Source organism: Leptinotarsa decemlineata, unplaced genomic scaffold (genome assembly GCF_025532065.1).
Source record: "Leptinotarsa decemlineata unplaced genomic scaffold, Ldec_3_MD MMD2_tig00026369_RagTag_RagTag, whole genome shotgun sequence".
NCBI classification, from domain to species: Eukaryota; Metazoa; Arthropoda; class Insecta; order Coleoptera; family Chrysomelidae; genus Leptinotarsa; species Leptinotarsa decemlineata.
In genome coordinates this window covers 3,306,322-3,329,916 of record NW_027412709.1, presented here as the reverse complement: position 1 = coordinate 3,329,916, position 23,595 = coordinate 3,306,322, and the positions used below count along the sequence as shown (strand labels likewise).

General features: G+C 37.4%; 1 protein-coding gene across 2 annotated transcripts in view; it reads right to left on the bottom strand.

Annotated features, from left to right (window-relative positions):
* Positions 1 to 8,441: 8,441 nt before the first annotated feature.
* Positions 8,442 to 23,595, bottom strand: part of Lcch3 (Ligand-gated chloride channel homolog 3) — a 52,155-nt gene continuing 37,001 nt past the window's right edge. For both annotated transcript variants that reach the window (XM_074185200.1, XM_074185201.1), the window contains 3 exons: positions 21,799 to 22,017; positions 13,270 to 13,497; positions 8,442 to 10,572 (listed from right to left, as the gene is read on the bottom strand). In XM_074185200.1, coding sequence (XP_074041301.1) covers positions 10,388 to 10,572; positions 13,270 to 13,497; positions 21,799 to 22,017 — 632 coding nt within the window. In that variant the 3' untranslated portion in view covers positions 8,442 to 10,387. The remainder of the gene's footprint in view (positions 10,573 to 13,269; positions 13,498 to 21,798; positions 22,018 to 23,595) is intronic.

Below are 23,595 nucleotides of genomic sequence, written 5' to 3'. Positions count from 1 at the left end.
CAATATTTTTATCTCAACTTATTTTTTTTAAATCAGGATAGCCACGAACATTCTCAGATGGGTAATACAATGGCGATGTATGTACAGAATTTGATTAAAAAATATTTTTTCATCTTGCAAACGATGGGTAAAGAACAGATTTTGCTATCATCATGATAGGTTTGAAATGATTCGGAAAGATAAAAAATGTAATGCTACTAACACTCTACTTTTTGTTTTATTGTCGATAACTGTAAGTTGCTGCAGAATTCACATCTCTGAGAATTCAGAGTAACGAACAAATACTAATCATTGTATGAGACTGGCCACTCCAAAAAATATCAGATTATGGAAGGTAGAAATACCCAAAGAAGTTCTATTTAATTTCCTCAGACGTTTCCAAACTTCCTTTCGTGTATATTAGATTATTTGATTATATCTATTATTTGATTATTTGAAATTTTGCATGGAAAATATATTTAACCTAAACAACAGTTTTTAACTAAGTAACTATTGTAATTCTACATATTAATTCACAACAATCAAGAGTTTTTAATTTTTTTTAATCTAAATATACTTACGTATACTTATCATAAACAGTCTTTATTTACTTATATTACCAGCCTTTATATCATTTGCAAAAATCCAGTCTTAACTTGTTAGCTTCTTCTCAATTTTATTTATTAATACCAAATCAAATCAACTTATAGTTACTAATATATAGAATATAAGTAACAGACTCCTCATTTGTATTTGTTCATTCATAATCGTACCTAATAGAAAATATTCTTAGGAACAAAATTCACAATGAAATTTATCATCGTTGTCATCACAACCCGAACACGTCTCATGGGCCCATCGTGTACAACTAGAACACTGTATCCAATCATCTTCATGTTTTGATTTTGACCAAACTTCGGCACAGTGAGAGCATTCAGGGTAATCATTGTCGTCAGTATATTTGTCACTTTTCTTTTTAGCAACGTTCGTGCCACGGTTTTCGATTCTAGTAAGTTTTTTGGCAGTTTCAGTTGGGGTTGATTCACTCTCTTTGTAGCTTTCTTTTCTTCTTGCTGTATTGTTTCTTCTTGCAACTCATTTTTATATGAGCTGCTGGTTAAAATTACCGTACGCCCTCTCTTTCTATTCACATTTCTAGTCTTAGGCAATGCTTTGGGAATCGGAAATATGTTGCGAAGGATGTTCTGGGTTTAAGTAAAGATCAAATGTTGGTGGAGTACCTGCAGCTGGTGTTATCTGGGTACTTATATAATTCTTCCTCTTACTTTGGACTGAAAATTGGACGACGAGACCCCAGTATTTTTATATTTTCACTGGCGTGTTTGTTTTTTTCGTGTACACCCCGTTTGAAAATTTTTAGAGGAACACCGAGAGTTTTGTTTACTTTCAAAAAGCCATTTCACCGTCTAGTACAGCTTGTATAGCTTTATTCATTGCCTCTGAACTACATTCCTGCTGCTGTGACGTCCGTGCGTATTGATATGACATACCTAAAATAACACAAAACATTATTTGTTTGCAGAAAAAAATAAGCACTAAGGAGGTAACATGGCCCACCAGGTCACTTTACCTTATCTATTGGTGGATAATTTTACCCGATTTAGCATGCGGTGAAAAAATTTTGCAAAAACGATAAATGAGGTTATATTTTTCTACTTTGCAGCAAAATGAATAGCTCAATTAATCCACCAAATCGATAAAATCTTGCATTGTCGTTCTATGAAACTGATGGCATTACTTTTTATACTTTTTAACTATGTTCAAATCACCCACCTTAGATTAGATACCACAAAACACAATTATTACCATACAATCCGAAGACGAGCACTGACCCAGTCGGTGACAGTGCTCCGAGGTAATATGGCGTCAACCAATGAATTATTTCCACATGTCTTTGACAGATAGCTCTTATTGGTTCGTCCGAAAACAGAAGGTGACCTCCCTGGACCACTTTATCCATCCTTCCCCTACTAGAGTTTTATCCCAACACCAAAACCTTATTTTAACTCCTCGACACGTGTTCGTGAGGATAAATAAACGTTCCAGAGGATGAATAAACTGGTATCAAAATAACGGTTTGGTGTTGGGATAAAACTCCAGTTATATTTATTACTACACCAAAGATCCCAAACAGTGCATCACAAGTACATTCCCATTTGATGACATTTATTGCTATACTTCCCACTGATGGGATTTGCCACATCAAACATGGACGATATTTTGGTGTTTGGAATTCAAGAGTTGAAAATGAATTAAGTAATGAAATGAAAACTATATATATTCATATGAGAGATTAACTTCTGAGATAGGAAAGGACGTTTTGCGGTTTGCGGATTATTATCAACATGTGAAAAGAGCGAGAAGTATTCTGGAGGAATTTGGAATTTTTCACGATTCTCACCGCGGTGTCTTTCTAGTCGCCGGTGGAAATGCTGCATGGTGGTGAAGAACACTACTTGTCACAAAGTGTGATGAACGCTTGTATTCGTCATTTGAGTTTTTGATTTAAGGTGGCGAATTTCCACTTTTCGGTTGAGAAGGTGCTTGAAAGGCTTTATACGTAAACATTTGTCAAATGACAGTATCTTCCATATAACAAGTCACGAAACTCTTCATTTACTCGTGCTTTGAGAGTTTCATCTTGTGAAGCATCCTGAGTGCTTCGATTATGTCCACTGGTAGCATGATTTGAGGTTTCTGTTCATAAATAGAACTGCCACTTCTATTGCTTGTCAACAAGATTGGGAAGAGCTACATAGTCTGGCCGTTGAAGATATATGATACATAGGCCCTTGGATATTAGATGAGAGTGGAGGCATGCTTTGGTTGTATTTCACACTCTAGAGTGACTGATATGTATTTGCTATTCGCAGACTCACTATTCTTATAAAAATATAATAGTATATCCCTTAGATCGCTTGCTCTCTCAAAATATCGTCAACATCAGCAATCGATCCATCGATTTGAGCCTTTCTTCAGACCTTTTCGGATGTGTCGATCTTGGGTGACCCCTGCCTTGTATTCCAGAAACCAAGTTGTTAAATTCATTGGGTGATTAGCCTTTTAGACCCTCACCAGGCAACGGAGAGAAAGTGAAGATTTTTCTCCTGGGTGCACCTGTTTGCTCGGCCATTGTTGTACCAGTTGCTCGGGGAAGTGGTGGCCAACAATCTTGAAATTATTCAAAAATGATATTTTCCAAAAATGAACCGCTCGTCTTTTAATGATACCACCTGGTCATGAAAAGTTGGTTCAATTTTGTTGCGTATAAAAATAGATATTTCGAAATGAAATTTAAGAATATACATCTCTCCCAACTCACCTACACAGTAGGTTTTGGTAAATGCCTACCGAAAAACAACTATTTTCCTGGCTAATATCATGCCGGATATTGAATATTATCCGACAGATATTTATGCAAGATACCTCACAGATGTTAGTCTAGTCGATGTTTCTCATTCATCCTGCAGCAGGACCATACTGCGTAGATCACCGACGGACCAGTTTAGAGGTGTTACCTTTTGTCAGTGCAAAAAAGATCCAGCCCAAACAACAGTGTATCTGGGACTTGATCAATTTCAACTACGGCTCAACTGCATGTATGAAACCTTCGTATAAGAGAAATATTGTTAACTAGTAACAGTTGGTATACAATATGCAATGTTATTTCCAGAATAAATTGACTATCTCGATGGAGTTGATTCTCTTGAACGATGGGTATGATATCGAATCCAAATTGAAAAGCAAATAAATCAAATATAGTTTTATTGATTATCTATGAGTACAGTTCATTATTTTCCTAGACAGTCATCTAAAATTCGAATGTAGTATAATTTTTTTTCTAATTGAAAACATACAGAAAGTTTAGTTTTCACGTGAGGTACTCAAAATAATGAAGAACTGCTCTTCGCAAACAATATACATAGTGTAACATAAGTACGTTAAAATATTCAAGTGACGTATTCCTGAGACAATTTTAAGAAAAAAAATCTATATGAACTTGTGTCCGAAAATGCTTCGTTTAGGAGATCCTGGGTGTTGAAATTGAATTTTTTGTTCGCTTTTTGAAAGTAACTCTTGCAAAATTCAGTACCCGGGGTTTTTTTGACGTGGGAAATCATAATTTCGTATTAATCTTCATGTAAAATCTAGAGGGCGCTGCATACGCTGTCATTATTTATTTCAAATTGCCCTAACTTTTTTGACAGTAAACTTCTGATACTTTTCATGAAAAAACCTAATTCCCACAATTTTTCCAAGTAAAAAAGGTACACCTCCTCAACAACGCTGAAGGTGATCGTTTTCGAGATATTTACAATTTTCTATATCGATGCATATTACTTTATAGCCAAATTTGATTTTAATAATTTTTGTCAGTCTTCACTTGCAAATTAAGTTAATTGAATCGAGTAGGCTATGAAAGTTTGTTTATAAAAATAGAAGTTTGCTGTCACATTTTTAACTAATAATTGACAAATTCACAGTTCGTAATTTATAAAGTGATTTTTGGGTACCATGCTCGACTTTACGAATGCTGAAATGGCTAATATGGTTTTCGCATACGGCTTGGCTAACGGAAATTCAAGCGAGGCCAGACGCATCTATCAGGAAAGGTATCCCCAACGCGTGACTTCTTGTGCAGCGACATTTGCAAATCTTTTCCAGCGACTTTCCGAATATGGAAGCTTTGAAACAAATTCTGCAGTAATACGGCCACGGACTACAAGAACTGTAGAATAGGAGGAGGCGGTTCTTGAAGAAATTAGTGAACATCCAGAGACAGGTACAAGTCAAAGTACAATTATATCCTTATCATATTCAGCGTGTCCAGGCACTTACACTACGTGAGTTCCAACCACGTATCGAATTTGCTCAATGGCTTCAAAGAAAAGTCGAACAACATCCGCAAATTTTATCGAAAATCCTCTTCACAGATGAGGCTGATTTTTCAAGAAATGGCATCATGAACTTCCATAACGACCACATCTGGGCGGAAGATAACCCACATGCGGTAACGCAAACTCATTTCCATTTGCGTTATCGTATGTGGTATTATGGGTAGGCATAATGGGTAGGCATAATTGGGGATTATTTAATAGGGCCCTATTTTCTCCTCTTACGTTTTAATGGAGATGCTTATCTACATTTTTTGGAACACGAGCTTCCCCAACTTATGGAAGATGTACCCATTGGTCTCCAAAATCACTCTTGATTTATGCACGATGGAGCTCCTGATCATTTTAGTGTGATAGCAAGACATTTTTCAGACGTAGTATATCCCCAACGATGGATAGGAAAAGGAGGCGGCACTGAGCATTGGCCCCCGAAGTCACCGGACCCCAATCTCGTCGATTTTTTCTTTTGGGGACACCTAAAATCACTAGTTTATGCTAGCCCCATTGAAAACGAAGAAGTGTTGAAGGATCGCATCATAGATTGCTGCGAAACGATAAGAAACACTACGGGCATTTTTCAACGGGTGCGGAATTTTTTGATGAGGAGAACTGAAGCTTATTGGGGGTCGTCACCTTGAACAGTTGTTGTAATAGTTATTGTTTCGTTCAATTTTTATATGTTTATTTTCCTAATAAATAACATAGTACTTCTCCAAATTGTTTAATTTGACGAGATCCACCACATACTTAGTTTTTGTAATGTTCTCAGCAACTTCACTTAGCGCCCAAGGAGCTAAGTAATATGCATCGATATAGATAATTGTAAATATCTCGAAAACGATCACCTTTAGCGTTGTTGAGGAGGAGTACGTTTTTTACTTGGAAAAGGTGTGAGAATTAGGTTTTTCATGAAAAGTACCAATAGTTTACTGTTAAAAAAGTTGAGGCAATTTGAAATAAATAATGACAGACAGAAATTATAATTTCTCACGCCAAAAAAATCACGGGTACCGAATTTCGTGCAAATAACTTATTTTTTGCAAGAGTTATTTTCAAAAAGCGAACAAAAAAATTCAATTTCAACACCCCGTATCTCCTAAACGAAGCATTTTCGGACACAAGTTCACATAGACTATTTTTCTTAAAATTGTCTCAGGCATACGTCACTTGAATATTTCAACGTACTCATGTTACACCCTGTATAGTACGTGCGCTCTTAAATAAAAATTATAAATAATTTTCGAAATATTAAAGTAGTTATCCAAGTCGAATGAGAGCATTCATAGGATAGGAATTTTAAGTGAATTGATTTAAAATAGTGAACGTGAATCTGTTGATCTTATTCATATCATTATTATTTTTTTTAGCCGCATATTTCAATATGTGCAGGTAATCCATTTACTCGTAAGTCACTATATAACTGACTGTGACTGACAAATTTGGAAACTATGACGTTGAAACGCTAGTAACAGACATTGAAATGAAATTGATAACTGTAGACTCTGGAGCCTTCTTTATAACTTAATTTTTTGAGTTCCTCATGTGAAAATCAAAACCACTTTTGTTTTACAGTTCCGAAAGCCTAATAGCTATATTTCTTTTGAATTTTCATAATTTATTAATTCAAGACATAATATTACGTTTTACCGATGATAGATACAATAATGTCTGATTGCAGACTACTGTCAAGAATATCATGATTCTTTTTGGCATATTTTTGATACATATCTCCGTGACGAGATGCGTTTTCGAAACTAATTCATAGCGCAGCTTGTTAACAGACTTTTCTCATAAACCACACCACACTTCGACACCACTGATGAATCATTGACCACATAAAGCTAGTTGTGTATCTATGGGGTTAGGGAAGGGTATTATTTGTTCTTTCGAATAGATCGATTAAGGAGAGAAAATGTTCATTCACTGCAATGTTTTTAGAGCCCTTCTGGGAGTATAATGAAATATATTTTATGTTAATGTGTAATTAGTTATGTATGAGAAAGAAAGGTTTCAGCTTTCTATTCCTCCATCTTTATACAAACATCATCTTCAACGGACAAGAGATTCCGTGGACCAACGAAGCTAGATACTTGGGAGTCAACCTAGACAAAAGAATAACGTTCAGCTCTCACGTACGGCAGAGAATAGGAATGGCGAGATCTGCCCGACAAAACCTATTACCAATAATAGGTCGAAGAAGCAATATGGGATTGAAAGTGAAACTGCTGATGATAAAGACCGCAATTTTACCAATAATCATGTATGCCTGCACAGTCGTTTATGAACGCGTGCGTAAGAGCTGCCGTAAACACTCCAAGATATGTACCGAATAGGTACATATTCCGGGATCTAGACCTGAACATACACCACGTAGACGCATACATGAGAAAACACGCAGAGGACACGTTTGACAGAATTCGAGCGCATGCCAATTCAGCGCTGAGCGATCTACATAACGCACTGAACAGGGATAACTCCAGATTCCGAGAGAGGGACAAACCCAGGAGGCCAACGAAGCAGAACCAAAGACCACCCCCCCGAGAGTCGCTGTCAGGCGGCTCCGGTAAGTATAATTTTCTAACAGATATCTAACACTTCCTTTTCAGGTCCAACGAGAAGCTCTCGACCGCGATCCCTTTTAAACAATAGTCTCCGGTTAGTTTTTGGGAACCCCATGCAAAAATTCATTTAGGAAAGTCAAGATAAAACAATATAACAGATCAGAAAGTAAAATCATCTAGAGGCTAACTTTCGATCAAAGAAGGTCAGATGTCAATCTTGTTGAAGTGCCCATCAGTAAGTTTTGGACCGCTTCGGAGGAGCGGGGGTGGATGGACGAGATGGGGTGTTCTGCACACATTAACCATGTGGAAAAGATTTCACCTCAGGGCTCTCGGGAGGGGACATGGGGGGACAGCAAAACATCGGATGTCTACCAGTGAGGATGACGTTGTTCCATGTAAGTGAAATGTTACCTGTTTCATTCACAATGTTAATATATGATTCAATTCCATAACAAATGTTTAAAATACAACCTGAGTAGAGAAAAGCGTGTTTTTATATAATTATGTGTTCATATAATTCTCGTGTAATTCAGTATGTATATGGAAGTAGTTGTTTCGTGAGTGCTTTTTCTTCCATTTTGCGTCTTAAAGTTATTTCTTTGCATGATCTACACATCTTTGTATAGAGTAATCTTTTTGAAATCAATGTCTTTATTTCTTTCTTTGGAAGATTTTTCACATTTTTTGTATCAAGCAAGCCAAAACTTTTCTTTCCCAAATATTGTACTTTCCTAAAAATATACCCCTTTCAATTCAGTTATGTATGTGGAGAAACATCAAAAGCTTTTTAAGTTTCTAAAGTAAATCACTGTACCTATGAGGACATATTGATATCGTGACGAAATTGAAGTTCAAAAAGATAACTTCAAAATTTCAAAAAAAGTTTTTCAGTTGAACAAAAATTTTATAGTGGCAAAATGATGCTATTTTTTAATACAGTTCTCCAGATGAATTCTTTTGATGAGATGTGAATAAGTGAGACCAGAACAACAATTCAGGAAACCATAATAGGTATTGGAAAGAGAAGCAGAAGTCTGAAGTGAAATTAAAAAAAAATTATGAAAATATTTATCGAAAATATCTCATCTATCGATATGAAGTGGAGAAATTTCGAGGAAGACACGAAGAAAAAAAAACAACAATATTAATGAAACGAAACAAAAATGCATATATTTAAAATTTAGTAACATGATGTTAGTTACCATGAATTTTTCGTGGATTGTTGAAATGAGTTATTTTTCAATATGGAAAGTGAAACTTTCATTATTTATTGTTGATATTGATATATGCTCATTGTGAATTAAGGAAAATTTGATACAGTTTATGAAAAAAATATAACTAAGATGTCACCTGAACCTGGAGCATGCACCTCTCATGAATATTAATCATATAAATAAAGTTCAGACGTCCTTTGTTAGTGATTGTTATTTTCGACCATCTGTCATTTTCATATTTGTTTGTTGATTGAATATTGATATAAATATTCGTTTCGTGTATTGGTCTTAGGAATGATTCAGATGTTTCAACGTTCATTTTCTTCGTTTGTAAAATGTTTCAGTCCAAAGAGTAAGAGTGCATTTAGGGTATAAAACAACAAAAAGGACATTCTTTATTGTATGTTAATATTTATGTTATTTCAATTATTTGATTATTTCAATAATTATAAAAGTAACGAGTTGAGTAATATGGGAAGAAATATAGGTTAGCCCTTCCTCTCTGTTTCATTACTATTTCCGACGATATTGTCAAATTTTCGAATTTTTCTATATACCGTCGACATTCAGTAGTTCTCAAGCTGAGAATTCTGAAATCGGGAACAAAAGTATACTTCTGTGAAGCAGACATTTTCAATTCTCCACCGGAAATGAACTCAAGTCAAAAATAATAAACAGAACCTTGTTACCTTTTTGAAATATAAAATTCCTCTTTCAACGATGTAAGTGACCATTTCTTCTCAAAACGGTGGTACGAAAAAATTGTGAAATAACTTGATATAGTTGGGAACAAACGACGATGTTCGTCGCTAAGTTTTGAATGAGAATTCAAAACTTTTCATCAATTCCCGCACTGTTGCTTCTTATTTTCATTGTTTTACATACTACTTTTTAGTTCACTTATCTCGAGGATTCTAATAGAAAGTGGAAATTTTTGAATTTTAACATTGAGGTTAACCTATTTTACTACAAAAAAATGTGAAAGATACTATGAGTTTTATTTTTCTGTGCCCGTGAAAAAGTGAAAGTTTCGAAGTTGATTTATCTATTTCCATAGATTACTTCTCAGTGCCACCATATCGACAGAGGGCTCAATCCTCGAATATCAAAGATGAACGAGACTACCCCAAGATGATTAGTTGCGAAGCGAACCGCTCTTCGACGGTGATGTCGAGGCTTGGCTTTGCAGCGCTGTAAGTGTTTGGGCTTTGGTTCTCAACCTTGTGTTATATTGTTGAAAACACCTTATCAAATTGTTTAACAACTTTTACACGGTTCTATTTAAATTTTTTGACTTGGGTTCATTTCCGGTTGAACCAAAATAGGTTTTCAATTGTTTTCACATAAGAAATTTTGGTTTTAATGAACTTAACCTTCAAATTTCTCACCCTAGAAACAACTGGATGGCGCCGTATGAAATTATCTGATTGTCTTCCGGGATAGTTTTCAAAATTGAGTAAACAGGTTGAAGTTGGTACATACTGGTTCTACAACGCTACATAAAAAGAAATATTTCTTGTAACGATAATAATTGTCTCACGTCCCACTAAATCAAAATTATTGTTGTCAAAGCATCCTATGAATGTTAATTTTAACCTCATACGATACAACTAGTTCTCATTTGTATGACTTCTATTCACAAACTTTCCATCATTGTTCATTACGTACTATTCTCATCATTCTACGGTTTACCATTCCTAGAATTGAACATCGTTTAAGACCACTCGCAAATATAAAACAGCCAGTATCCTACGTTGAACACAAAAAAAGTTACAGGAAAAATGATTCTCGAATATTTGTCGATGACGTTGACATCTTTGATTTTGGGTATAGAGGCTTTTAGAACTAGAGCTCCTTTCCGGATAGCATGGAAAACCTTGGGCCTGTGAATTGTATTTCCTAAAATAAAAAATTATTATTATTCACGGTGTTTTATAGTTGGGAAAGGAGTAGGAAGAAATACATATGAAATATTTACAGCTTGTCAAATCTAGGAAGATACTTGAGAACCCTTTCTCTCTCTCTTCTTTTTCTCTCTCACTCTCACTGTCTTCTAACGAACGCAGATCTAGTGGGCGGGGCCATAACGGAATTCAGAAAGCTCTTCCTACAGAACCTGGCATCGCTTTGAGCTTTGCCTAACAAATATTGAACACCTGGATGGCAAAAAGATTCATGGCAGAATCTTTCAAGATTGGTTCACTACAAGGCATTTATTCACCCTTCGAAGCTTGATACCGAACAGTTGTTGGACTACAGTAGGGATGAACTACGATGTCTAACAAGCCTTCTCACAGGTCACTGTCATTTGAATCGTCATATGCAGAGACTCGACTGTCGGAAGACAGTGTGAGTCGTCTCTGTTTGGGAAATGAAGAAATAGCAGAGCATATACTTTATGCCTACTCAGCTGGGGACCGAATCAAGTTTTTAGAGTTCGTCAGAGCCGTACTCTTACCTTCTTACCTGAAAGACTTCTCACCATACAAACTAATCGACTTCGTTAAGTAGCTGGATTCATTTGGTCGAGTGTGAGCCACAATAAACCCATGCGGGTTGCAGTGGAGGGTCGAATAGACCCACTCACTTTGGACCTAACCTAACCTAACCTACATTCAACAAGATATGCGATGTGATAGACATGTATATGGAAAATAAGGAAGCAAAAATGGAAGAACATCGAATTAAATATCTTGATGAATATCAAAAACATGAATAATACAGCGTGGGAGTAAGCAGTCCCTCCCCCTCTTGACTTTTGAACGGAACAAGATATCGAAGTCGGACAAAATTTGTGAGCATAGGAATTATTTTTAGTATAGCGAACGGCGAAGCACATTTCTATTTTTAGTTCGATTGAAAATTTATTTTTTATCGACATATGGGTATGAATCCAGACTATGTTATCTTAGTAACAGAGAGTATTGAGTTAGCTTGACAGCTATAACTATTGATAGAGAGAATTAGCTTCATTTCATTCCGTTTAATTTTTCGAAAATGGATCGCGCCAAATCTTTACTGAATGAAACAGAAGCAATTCTCATTTACGTCACAGCCGGCCCTGATATTCATGGATAGAAACGGCATTCAATGCAAGATTTTCTGATAATCTCATCTGCCGAAAATATTTCAGGAAATTAGTTGAGAAATTTCAATCAAAAGTCTAGCTAGAGCCGGAAGAAAATCTATTTCGGACAAAAAACAGAAAGAAATCATTGCATCTGTAGTGAATAACCGTCTGCCATCCACAACAACAGCTGCTCTTGAGAACGATATTCAGCAACCATCGTCAAGAAACACCTAAGAAGACATATGTTGCACTCCTATAAACTGAAGATATTACGTGAATTGAATGAAGATGACCTGGAAGAAAGAATGCAGTTTTGATAGTTAATGTCCGAACGTTTGACTACAAATCGTATTTATTTTGGTGACGAATGCACTTTTTTCTTGAATAGAAATGTCAACCGGCAAAATGTGCGATATTGGTCAGATATAACTCCTGAGAAAATGAATGTCTGGATAGGAATATTGGAAATTCATACTGTTGGTCTTATATACTCAGAGAAAATCTGACTGGTGACTCATATTTGAAAATCCTTAATAACTAATTAATTCGAGGAATTGTGGACAACAATCAAGACGAATTAAAAATCCAGCAAGATGGTGCACCTCTACATTTTATTAGACATGTAAGAGATTGAATTTATCAGACATACCCAAACATGTGGATTGGTAAGCGCGGTCCATTAGAATGACCTGCCTGTTTACCGGATTTGAATACTTTTGATTTTTTCCTATGGAGTTATACCAAATCAAAAGTTTATGTTACGTAACCTGATACAATACAGGGTCTAGTTGACAGAACTATCGAAACTTGTACTAGCATTACTCCAGAAACATTCCAAAATATTCGAAAATAGACTCTTTTACTATCAGAGGGATCTATGAGAACATTTTAAACATTTGCCCATATGATTTTTTCATGTATAAGATTAGACTAAAGACTAAAATGAAAAGCTATCATTTTATACCCTTGGAAATAATACTTACATATCGCAAAAATTATTACTGATTTATTTCTCTTTCCAATGAACAGTTACTTCAAAAAATCTGATATAGGGTGACGAAGTTACGAAAATTCTTGTTCCAAATTCAAACATTAAAAACTCTGCAACTGGTTATTGAAATTAAAAAAATTGAAGGTTATTGTATAGATAATTGAAGTGTCTTCCATTCAAAATTTCACAGGCAAAAAAGATAATAGCGCCCTCATGGCGACAAGTGATGTCACACTACTGACTTTTTCATCAAAAAGTACATGAAATGATTTCTTCTCAAAAACATTTTCTTCGGATCTTATATCTTGCTTCGTTAGAAAGTTGAGAGTATATAGAGGGTTCAATTTACGTCCGCAATGTATGATATAAATTACGTCCTGAATTACATAAATCAAGAATGAGGGTGTGATATAAACACTCACTGTAAGGTGCGATAAAGAATGAGAATTACATAGGAATGAAAATTGATATCAGAAAACGGTGGAAAATGCTTAACTCAGTACTATTTCAGTTTCTTCACTTCATAAATAGGTACCTTTATTTCCCCTGTATCTGAGACCCGGAGTAGCTCTATAATTGTAAGTATACCCTGACATCCTTGATATGCGAAAACTTGGAGGGAATTGCGATGAGTCTAGATCACAAGTGTTCGATTTGGAGTTTTGTCTATTCCTTATCGATGCTATTGGACTCATTCTGACGTCCTGTAACTCGATAATTTCTTCATTGCTGAACGACGTTTGCCGATTATCTGATTTGGTCCCTGTGAAAATATGAAAAATATTGATAAAAATCGTAACATTACCTGAAAATATACTGACGATATTAAAGGAAAACAACCGCCATACTATTGAATAGACAATGCTAACTAGAAGGAAATACCTTAAATTATATTATATTTATCCATGTCATAAATTTTGTTGATAAATTCAATATGATATACAGATCGAAACATCATTTCCTGACAATATGCGGTATTTAGATTCATACCGCTACTATGTCTTCGAAGAAAAATTATTGTGTTTCGAAAAAAAAAGACGCATGATACCTTATTTTCGAGAACCCTAAGTGAATGGTAAGAAGAAAACCCAAACAGAGGAAAAATCTTTTATTTACAATGTAAATCAATGGGAGCATTCATACATCATACTTTCACTGTATGTTATTTTAACGGAAGTTTTATAGCTTAATACTTTTTCTTTAAGGTTTACACAAAGTTACTAACATTTTTCGACTGTTGGCGTTATTTCAAATCTTTAAAAAATTGTTTGAATGAAAACGTCTGATGTATGAATCAGTTTCAATTGTTCGTCTTGACATTAGTAATTTTCAAAAAAGGTTTATTCAATGCACATTTGAATAGTTATCATGAATTCACCTGATCATATTTTTGTTAACATATCAACGTGACTGACGAATTCGAAAAACTTTCCCAATACTAGAACCCCAAAAAGAAACTTGTTGATTCATGAGTCATATAAAAGAGAATTTCCTTCGTCTCTACTCATACATACATGTGTGATCTGTCGATTGTGTTAATTTTGTGTTAATAACCCATTCTACTTGATAATCGCTTATGCAAAATCTGTATCTGTATCTGTAGAGTAGGGAGGGTGAGTGTAAACCTACGCACTTAGGCCACATGTGGCCCATTGTACATCCTCCCGAGGAGTTGTCCTCCTAGGTCATCGTCCATCCTGTCCTTTCCAGAAAGGTGGACAGGTCGCTGTGAGACATCTCCTTTATTGACGATATCTCCGGGCACTCGCACAGGACATGCCTGACAGTCTCATCTTCCTGTTCACACATCCTGTATAGAGGTGTGTTCACTAGCCCTATATTATGGAGGTGTTTCCTTAGTTGGCAGTGGCCAGTCGAAAATCCTACTGTAAGGCGTATATTTTTCCTGGTCATCGCCAGATATTTCTTCGGCGCCAGCTTCCCAGGGTCGCCCAAGGTGATCCTGGCAAGATTACATCCTTTGATTTCATCCCATCTCTTTAAGGATTGAGCATGGATGTAACATTTGACTAGTTCCGCAGTTGTCGAAGTCATCAGGCCGTGGGTACCAGTGGGTCCTAAAATTCTTAGTCCAGCCGCTTCCTTGGCTTAAGAGTCGGCAATGCGATTACCATTACTCTTGTCGTGCCCTTTAACCCACCTCAGGATAATGTTACTATCTACCGAGGCTTTGGCTAAATCTTGGTGGCACTCTAGTACTAGTCCTGAGGTAACACGCTGTCTGCTCAAGGCTAATAGTGCTTGTCTGCTATCATTGCAGATCGTTATGTTTTTGCCAGAAATTCCTTTCTTGGTTATTTCTTTTGTGGCGATTGAGATACCAGCCAGTTCTGTTTGGACCACGCTGGTATTTCTTCCCATTCCCCACTCAACCCTTAGGCTTAGTGATCTGGAGTACACTCCACATTCTGAGCCTTCTTTGGTTTTTGAGCCGTCTGTATAAATCCGTATTGTATTTGTAGCATCTGACTATGTGTTCTGCTTAATTTGTATTTCGTAGGGTTTATCAAACACAAACCTGGGTTCAATTGCATCACTTGTTGCCTGCAGCAGAGGTTGCGCAGTTAGCGCTTCCCGCCATAGGCCCAGCCTATGCCCCATTCCTAATTCCTACTTCCCATTGCCCCATTCCTACTTCAAGGTTTACACCAGCCATGCGCAATCGTACCATGGCCATTAACGCAACCTCCTTAACGTACAGATCCAGAGGGGTCAGACCCGTGATTAATTCCATTGCCGCGGTTGGTGTTGTTCTCATGGCTTCTGTGATATTTGAACAAGCCAGTCGCTGTATTTGATATAATTTTTGGATGGCCGTTGCTTGTAGAACTTTCGGTCCCCATGCAATGGCTCCATACGTTAAAATAGGTCTTATTATTGCAGTGTAGATCCAGGTGACCACACGAGGTGAAAGACCCCATGCGCGTCCCACTGTCATCCGACATTGCTCATAAGCCACGTATGCTCTTTTTGCTCTACTCTGTAGATGAGAGTTCCATGTTAGCTTCTTGTCGAGAATAGTACCAAGGTGTTTCACCTCTTCAGAGAAGTTAAGTTTACTTTTGAAGATTTCGGGAGGTTTTTAGCCCGTTAAACTTCTTTTCCTGGTAAAAAGGAACATCTCAGTCTTCTTGGGATTGATCGAGCCCAATTTGAGCCCATCCTGCGCTCTATCGCACAGTGTGTTTACAAATTTGCCGGCTGCAAGATAACTATGTCATCTGCGTATGCAATTGTGTAGAATCCATCTTTGTTAAGGTGATTAATTAGGGTATCCAGAACTATGTTCCAGAGAAGGGGTGATAAGACCCCTCCCTGTGGACATCCCATCATGACCAGTCCATTCATTGTGATGTCTTCTACATTAATACTTATTGCTCTACTAGAGAGCATCTGGAGTATCCATTCTCCTACTACCAGGGGTACATTCCTGGAGTGTTGTTGCTGGGTAATTGTTGAAAAGGTTGTTTTATCGAACGCTCCCTCGATAACTATGAATATACCCAGGGTGGATTCTTTGTTGTCCAATGATCTCTCGATTCTGCCAACCACATGGTGCAGGGCCGAATCAGTAGACCTTCCTGGAGTATATGCATGCTGATTTGGATGAAGTGGGTTGTGAACAAGTACTTCATCTCTTATGTACCGCTCACATAGCCTCTCCATGGTTTTTAAGAAAAACGATGTGAGACTAATTGGTCGGAATGCTTTTGGTAGGGTGTAGTCCATCCTACCTGGTTTGGGTATAAATACTACTCTTACTTCTCTCCACTTACTGGGAATATACCTCGGAACTATAGAGGCTCCAAATATTCCAACCAGGTGCGGCATAAGAGTGTCCAGTCCCCACTGAAGTAGGATTGGTCTTATACCGTCACGTAGCACAACTTGAAGGGGGAAAAGCACGATATAGCCCATCTTATTTTGTCCTCATCAATTACTGTACTAGCATATTGCCAGTCGTATTGTGAGGGTGTTGTTGGTACATCCGTCCAGTTCGTCGTTCCAGGAAAGACAGAACCTGGGAAGTGAGTTTCCATAAGAATCTCAGCACTCTCCTGGAGGTTGGCGGCTTTGTCGCCATTTTCTTTCGTCAGGATGCCGATACTCTTATGGTGGTCATTTGAGAGTGCCTTCTGTAGCCTAGAAGCTAGTGGGAAGTCTTCGACTGCCTCACAATAGGCTCTCTTTGCTTTCGTCTGCAGACTTTTTTGCCTTGTTAAAGGTCGTTCTCGCTGTCTTCCTGAGGTGTTCCAATTCAGGGCACCACCATGTGTTGGTTGTGCCATGTGTTTGAACCATCCCTATCGGACAGGATTCCTTATAGGCAATGTCTATTTTGTTGTGGATAGATACCGTGTACCTTTCCAGTTCTTCATTGTTGCCAGGAGTCAGGACCTCTGCTTACGCAAAATATTTTCCGAATACGACCATTTCGGTGAGTGATATAAACGAAAGGAACTGCATGCGCCATGTATACATTGTATTGAAAAGAAACCTGAATAAGTTAAATATGTCGAATTTAGTTTTAAAAGAGACTCCATGTGTCAGTTCACTAAACAGAAAATTCACCTAATCAAATGAGTATAATTTTTTTCCCTCAATTTATGAAGAATATCAGGTGTTAGTTACCTTTGGCACCTGATAATAATTTTTCCAGTAAATTTTTTACGGTAGTCGACTGCGTCTCATAGACTTTCCATTCAAATGGGGGAATCTGGGTGGCCATTCTGTAGAAACTTTTCTTCTGGTCTATTGACCTGGAAAGCCATTATCGAGAAAGTGTCGTACTAGTATTACACAATTAGAATGAGTTCCATCCTGTTGAAAAACTAGCCCATTTCACAATGAAGAATCTCACTGGATGGCGTTGTTTATGTTTGGCATAACTTGATTTCTCAGCAAATTGAAATATCCTTCAACATTAAGGTTTTCTTTTTGAGAGAATGGTCCTATAATATAGTTACCCAAAATTCCTGAACAAACATTAAGTTTTTGGGGATATTAGGTTTGAATTTGGCGTGCGATATTGGGATTTGAATCACGCCAGTACCGGAAATTTTGAAGATTTACTTGTCTATTCACCAAAAATGTACATTCATATGAAAAAAAAAATTGGTGTACAATAGAGCTGTATTACGGTTGACGCGTTCTGAGAGGGAGAAATTTGTATCGATGAAGTCAAAGGCTGCGTATTTTCCATCAAGGCAACGTGGCCTAAAACTGCAACTATAATGCCTTTGTAATTGACTATTCCTGAACGGTTGTGTGATCTGTAATTAACGCCACCAATTTTTTTTTTTACACGAGCAGTAGCCCTTGCAAATTCTCCATATTCCCACTATTTCAATCCACTCTTGAAGTGTACAAAAAATTTTGTTATGTAACAAAAGATAATGAACGAAAAAATAATTCGAGTTCAAACATCGCAAAATAAAAAACTTCAATAATTAAACTAGGCTGACAATCTCTATTTCAGAATAATTTTGACCAAAGCATGTACAACTCCAACAGTAACTAGGTGTATTGTGTACAAAGAAATTATCACTGTGAGTTTTTTCATTAGTACCTTTCGATAGTGCTCAGTTCAAACATTTTAAATTGTGTCTTCAGGTTGACATTCTAGTTTAGAATTAAATAAGACCTCAATTTTGTTCGCTTATCGTAGAAATATCACAAACGTTACAGGGTTGAATATAAAATTGAAGTATCTCTCAAATGAGGAGTCTCACTGTTATTATTCCATAAATACAAAGAAACACGGGTGTTCGAACCTATGAGTATTCGCTTTCGTTTTGTCAATTACTTTTGAAGTGAGAAATAATAATGAAAATAATAATAAAAATAACTGGAGTCCTTGGTGGAATGATGTCCTCTGTACCAAATACTACAGAATACTATAAGACGTGTGTGTCACTCGCTCATTTTTCGACATCTGAGAAATCTCGCCGCCCGCTAGCGACAGCGGGTAATTACCAGCCGAGGTAGTACAGTGTGTCGCTTGAAGTTACCAGTTCTCGTCGGCAAACGAGATATAAAGGATGGAAGTTGACTTTGGAAGCAGTTTTTGCCTTGTGGGAGATGTTGAAAGAACGCGATTATAAATATTTGTTCACGCGTAATTTGAATCAAGATTGTTTGGAGAATTTTTTTGAACAGATCAGAAATTGTTCTGGCAACGCAAAGAATCCAACACCCATACAGTTTTGTAGAGCTTTCAAAAAAATATTTGCTTTGAAATATTTTGATTCTAGTGAAGGTGCTAATTGTATGGATGATGTTAATGACGTTTAGTTTGACGCCAGAATTAACTGAACAATGTCGATACATCCTTGCTAGACCCGACATTCCAAACTATGCTCCTCTGAAAGTTTTCACTCGAGATTATAAGAACCTTAAAAGTCCCGAAGGAAACGCTCTTGTCTATGTCACAGGATACCTCATGAAAAAATGTCTCATGCAACATTCGTGTGACATTTTCATACATTTTAGCAAATCCTCAGAAAACCTTCTTGATCAAGATGTAATTTTCTGTAAGCTAAAGGCTTACAGTACCGACAAATCATCGTTTGGTGGATTAATCGTACCATCAAGAGATATTGTTGACCATGTAATAGAGATGGAAAACATATTCATTGAAAATTTTGATAAAATCGGCAGTGAGAAGGGAATTGGACAGTATTTGAAAACAAAATATTCGAAAATTCTTTTCTCACATCTATGTCAAAAATTCCCCTTTGATTATTATATATCTTTATATACAAGAGTTCGGATATACTTTACTTTAAAATTCATGAACCAGGACATGAAGATTGTTAGGAAACATAAATCATGCAATGTAAAATTGAATATTTTAAATCATTTATAAACATATAACATTATATAATTGTATTATTTTTGTTAATAAAACATGTTTTTCTGAACGTATGTTTATCATTTCATCAGTAAATCACTCTGATCTGTTTCTTAGATCAGTTATTCATGAGTTTATCTATCATGTTTCTAGAAGTTGATCGACAAACAACTACTTTCGTATCTTGGTTTATCTGTCTGATACAACCGAGCAAGCGAAGTTTCAACTTCGGAACGTCCCCTGTAGATATCGCGAATAGGAACTGCCCTCGTATAACTGTCATGCGGCCGGCGGCTTCCGGACATCGTCTGTCGGCGATATGATTTATGGAAATCGCAAAAAATGCAATCCTGAGCTGTACCGACAAACGAATTCCTTGGAGTGAACCAACTTATAGTATTCGGTAAACTTTGTCTGTACTCTCGAATCTTAAAATCATACCGGCTTGTCGTACTAAGGCAGAAATCTTAGCCGCACAGATGCAGAAGGCTGTCATTCTTGGCTCACTGCGTTTGCTCAGGGCACATGATTTTCGGACCTAACGATCACTTACCACACGGTGTGGGGAGTGGTCATTGGTTGATAATGCCGGCGCGCCCTCCCGAATATATCGGGGCTTCGGGGGATAGGGCCTGACCAGCGACTACGGTGAAAAAAAAAAATAATAATAACAAGCAGAAATGGTCACTAACACCCTTGACCTTTGGTGAGTCGCGCCATCACTTACCCGAGCAACTGGTGCAAAACCGGACCGACAGCCCAGGCGGGAAAAAGAACACTATTCTCCCTCCGGTGCCGGCCGTGGATCCACAGGGCCAATCACCTGGTGGACCCAACTCTTGGTTCCTAGTAATCGAGGAAGAGACCCCCACAACCAACCCCCTCGACGGGGTCAGAGGCAAGGTAGTGGGGCCTATAACGATGATTTTCCTACCGATGACAACCCTGGCAATAACAACGGACGCTTTGAGTAGACGCATGAGCTAAGAAATAGCCTTCTGCATTGCTACCAGGGTAGTGAGCCCGCGCGAAGAGGGTACATGGCGAGATTGCATGCTCTGTGATGTGAAACACATCCGGAATAGGCCGTCTTTTCCGTCCAAAATATTAGAAATTACGTATCCTATCTTCGGCGGCAGGGCTATATAACTCCTTTCCAGCCTGCTAATGAAGTGACAGTTCTACCACCCGTTGACACGACTGGAGAGGAGATTCGCATCATGCCACCAATGGAGTCAATCGGAAACACGCAGGGCGCTCCACAGAATTAGGCCCCTGAAGCCACAAGAACTATATTGTTTGAATGCGGAGGTTCGTACTGTTCTAACAGAAGTGGCTGATATCTGGCAAATCAACACCGTGGACTTTCAAACGTATAGGTTCAAACGGGTCTTAAGTAATAGTTTTTCGACGTTCCGACTATGAAGACATTTTCAGCAAATAGGACGGGGTTGTATGATTTCACGCCAAAGTCTCAATTTGACCATTCCTCAGGTCTTATCACTGGTCTCCGTAAGAGCCTTAATCTGCTTACTCCCTAGCGAGGACAAAATATGCATCAAGTCAACAAATCGTTGTGCCAAGGGAAAACCAAATTAACAAAAAGAAATCGTATTCGATAAAGGAACGTTGTACTTGCATGACAAAATTTCTTTCCTGCTAACCGACGGAATCGTTTTCAACTCTATTTGAAATTTTCATAATCTATATTTTTATTTCTTCAGTTTGTGATTGAAGAATTTTGTGTTTTAATTTTCATTTTCGGGCCATTTATATGTAAAATAAGGCTCAATATCTACAAAGTTAGCACATGGTCCAATGACAGAAAAATATTTTCGTGTAATGTTCATAGTGTTTCGGAATGTAAGGAGAGAAGACTAACCGAAAGAAGAAAGAAACGATAGAGTGAGTATGAAGCCTGAATGAAGTATAGTTCCATTCAGTTTTCAATCCGTTTGAGTGTTTTATGTTTGAGGGTCTTCAGTAGCCTGTTTATGGTAAAAGCTGCAGGAAAACGAAAGTGATCCCACGTTTAGCAGTGAAAGACAAACGTGGCTGTGAAGTACCTTTCACAGTTCATGTTTCAAAAGTATATAATACCCTGAAATCCTACAAACCATAGCAAACTAACCTCAAATCAGCTCATAATATGATATTTTATAATATTCCTCTAATAGATCAGTTCCTTACCAAGTTTACTTTCACCTCCATCCTTATTTTTCTTACACTTCTTCTTTGCTCTGGCGCCCCAGTAAGTGTAATTTACAGCTGCGTATTCCAAAAGAGCAGCAAATACAAATATGAAACTCATCACGAGATATATATCGATAGCTTTAACGTAGCTTATTCTCGGGAGGGAGCTTCTCACACCTGTGCTTATTGTCGTCATAGTTAATACAGTGGTTATTCCTGAAATAAAAAAATACACAAAACATATACGGGTTCAGATGTTTGAATTTGAGATGAATTCGAAAGTATACAAATGATGAAAATACTTCAGTTTCCTTGATAAAATTGGCCACACTTCCAAATATCAATCATACTCAAAGTTTGAATCCAACATAAGGCAGCGCTGTTTTGGTCTCATCAGTGGTGCTGAGCTGAACCATGAATGCATTGCTGGACTGAGTAGTCTTTGTAGGATAAGCCTGGGAAAGTGAAGTCAATATCATTGACTCAAGACGGTCTGTTGCAAAGTCAGAAGCTCCATTGTGGACCGTTGATCGCGATTCGCGCTCTGTCTTTCACAGCAACTTTGGCAACTAGTTGAAATCAGGGCCCAAAAACCAATCATTCGTGATCCAACACCATACGGTGCTGTTTCGACCCACCATATGTCTCATCAGTGCTAGGCTGAACGACGAATTCATTGCTGGACTGTCCTTAAAGAAGAAGCCTATGGAATATATGCGATGACATATTCCTCATGAAAACACCATCTCTATGGGATCGACAGAAGACTCAATTCACGTATATCAAAGACTACCGAGACTCCCTAAGAGGATCCGTTGGAGGGACATTCATAAGTTGACTCTGTTGTCGATCCTATAGATAGCATGAAGAGAGTCATGACCTGAATTTACACACTCAACACTGATAGTTATTCGAAGCATTCCAATTTTGAATCAATGTGAACAATTTTGTGATAGATTCACTGCACCTTTTATATTGTGAGAGTAGTAGTTTGAGTTGTGTAGTGAATGATAACCATTGATTTTTGAAAGTCATAGAAATATTCAGGAGATAGCTGTATCTTTCTTTCTCAGCTCATCACCCATGACATACTTGGCGGACCTTGGCATTTCCTGGAAACATTTCACGTTTCCAGTAAGATTGAAAGTGCGACCAGGAAAAGTTTTCACCAGATACCTTCAGAAATTATCTAAACGGTATGCCTTCTGCTGACTTTTGAATTTGATATCATTGTAATTATCTTCCAAATATATTCAAAAAAAGCAGTTTCATATATTCCATTATCTGTTTTGTTTCCACATCCGATTACAAAACACATTAATTACTTTAAGTTTTCTCATCTTCATAATTTTTGGAAAATTTGGTAGTGTTCTGGATCTTTGCCTAACAACTAATCCAGAAATTTACACAGTCGCCGTAAGGTCTCAATTGGGATCCTCTGACCACAAATTCATTTTAGTGTTGAGTGAATTACCGATAAATATTGGGGAACAATCTAAGCCGCGCAAAGTTTGGCATTACAGATCAGCTAAATGGGGGGATCCTCAACATCATTTCCGAAATTTCCCCTGGCTAGATGTTTGTTTCAGTTCTGAAGATCTGTCAACTTCTAAAGTCACGGAAGTTATTCTATCATCCATGGATGCATATATTCCTTTTTCCCTTTTCAATGAAACGACCTCCTAACGGCAAATCTTGGTTCAAAAGAAATAGCGAGCAAGCTGTCGCCTCCAAAAATATCGCCTATCGGCAGTGGCGCAAAAATTCCAATACCGAAAACCGATCTAGGTTTGT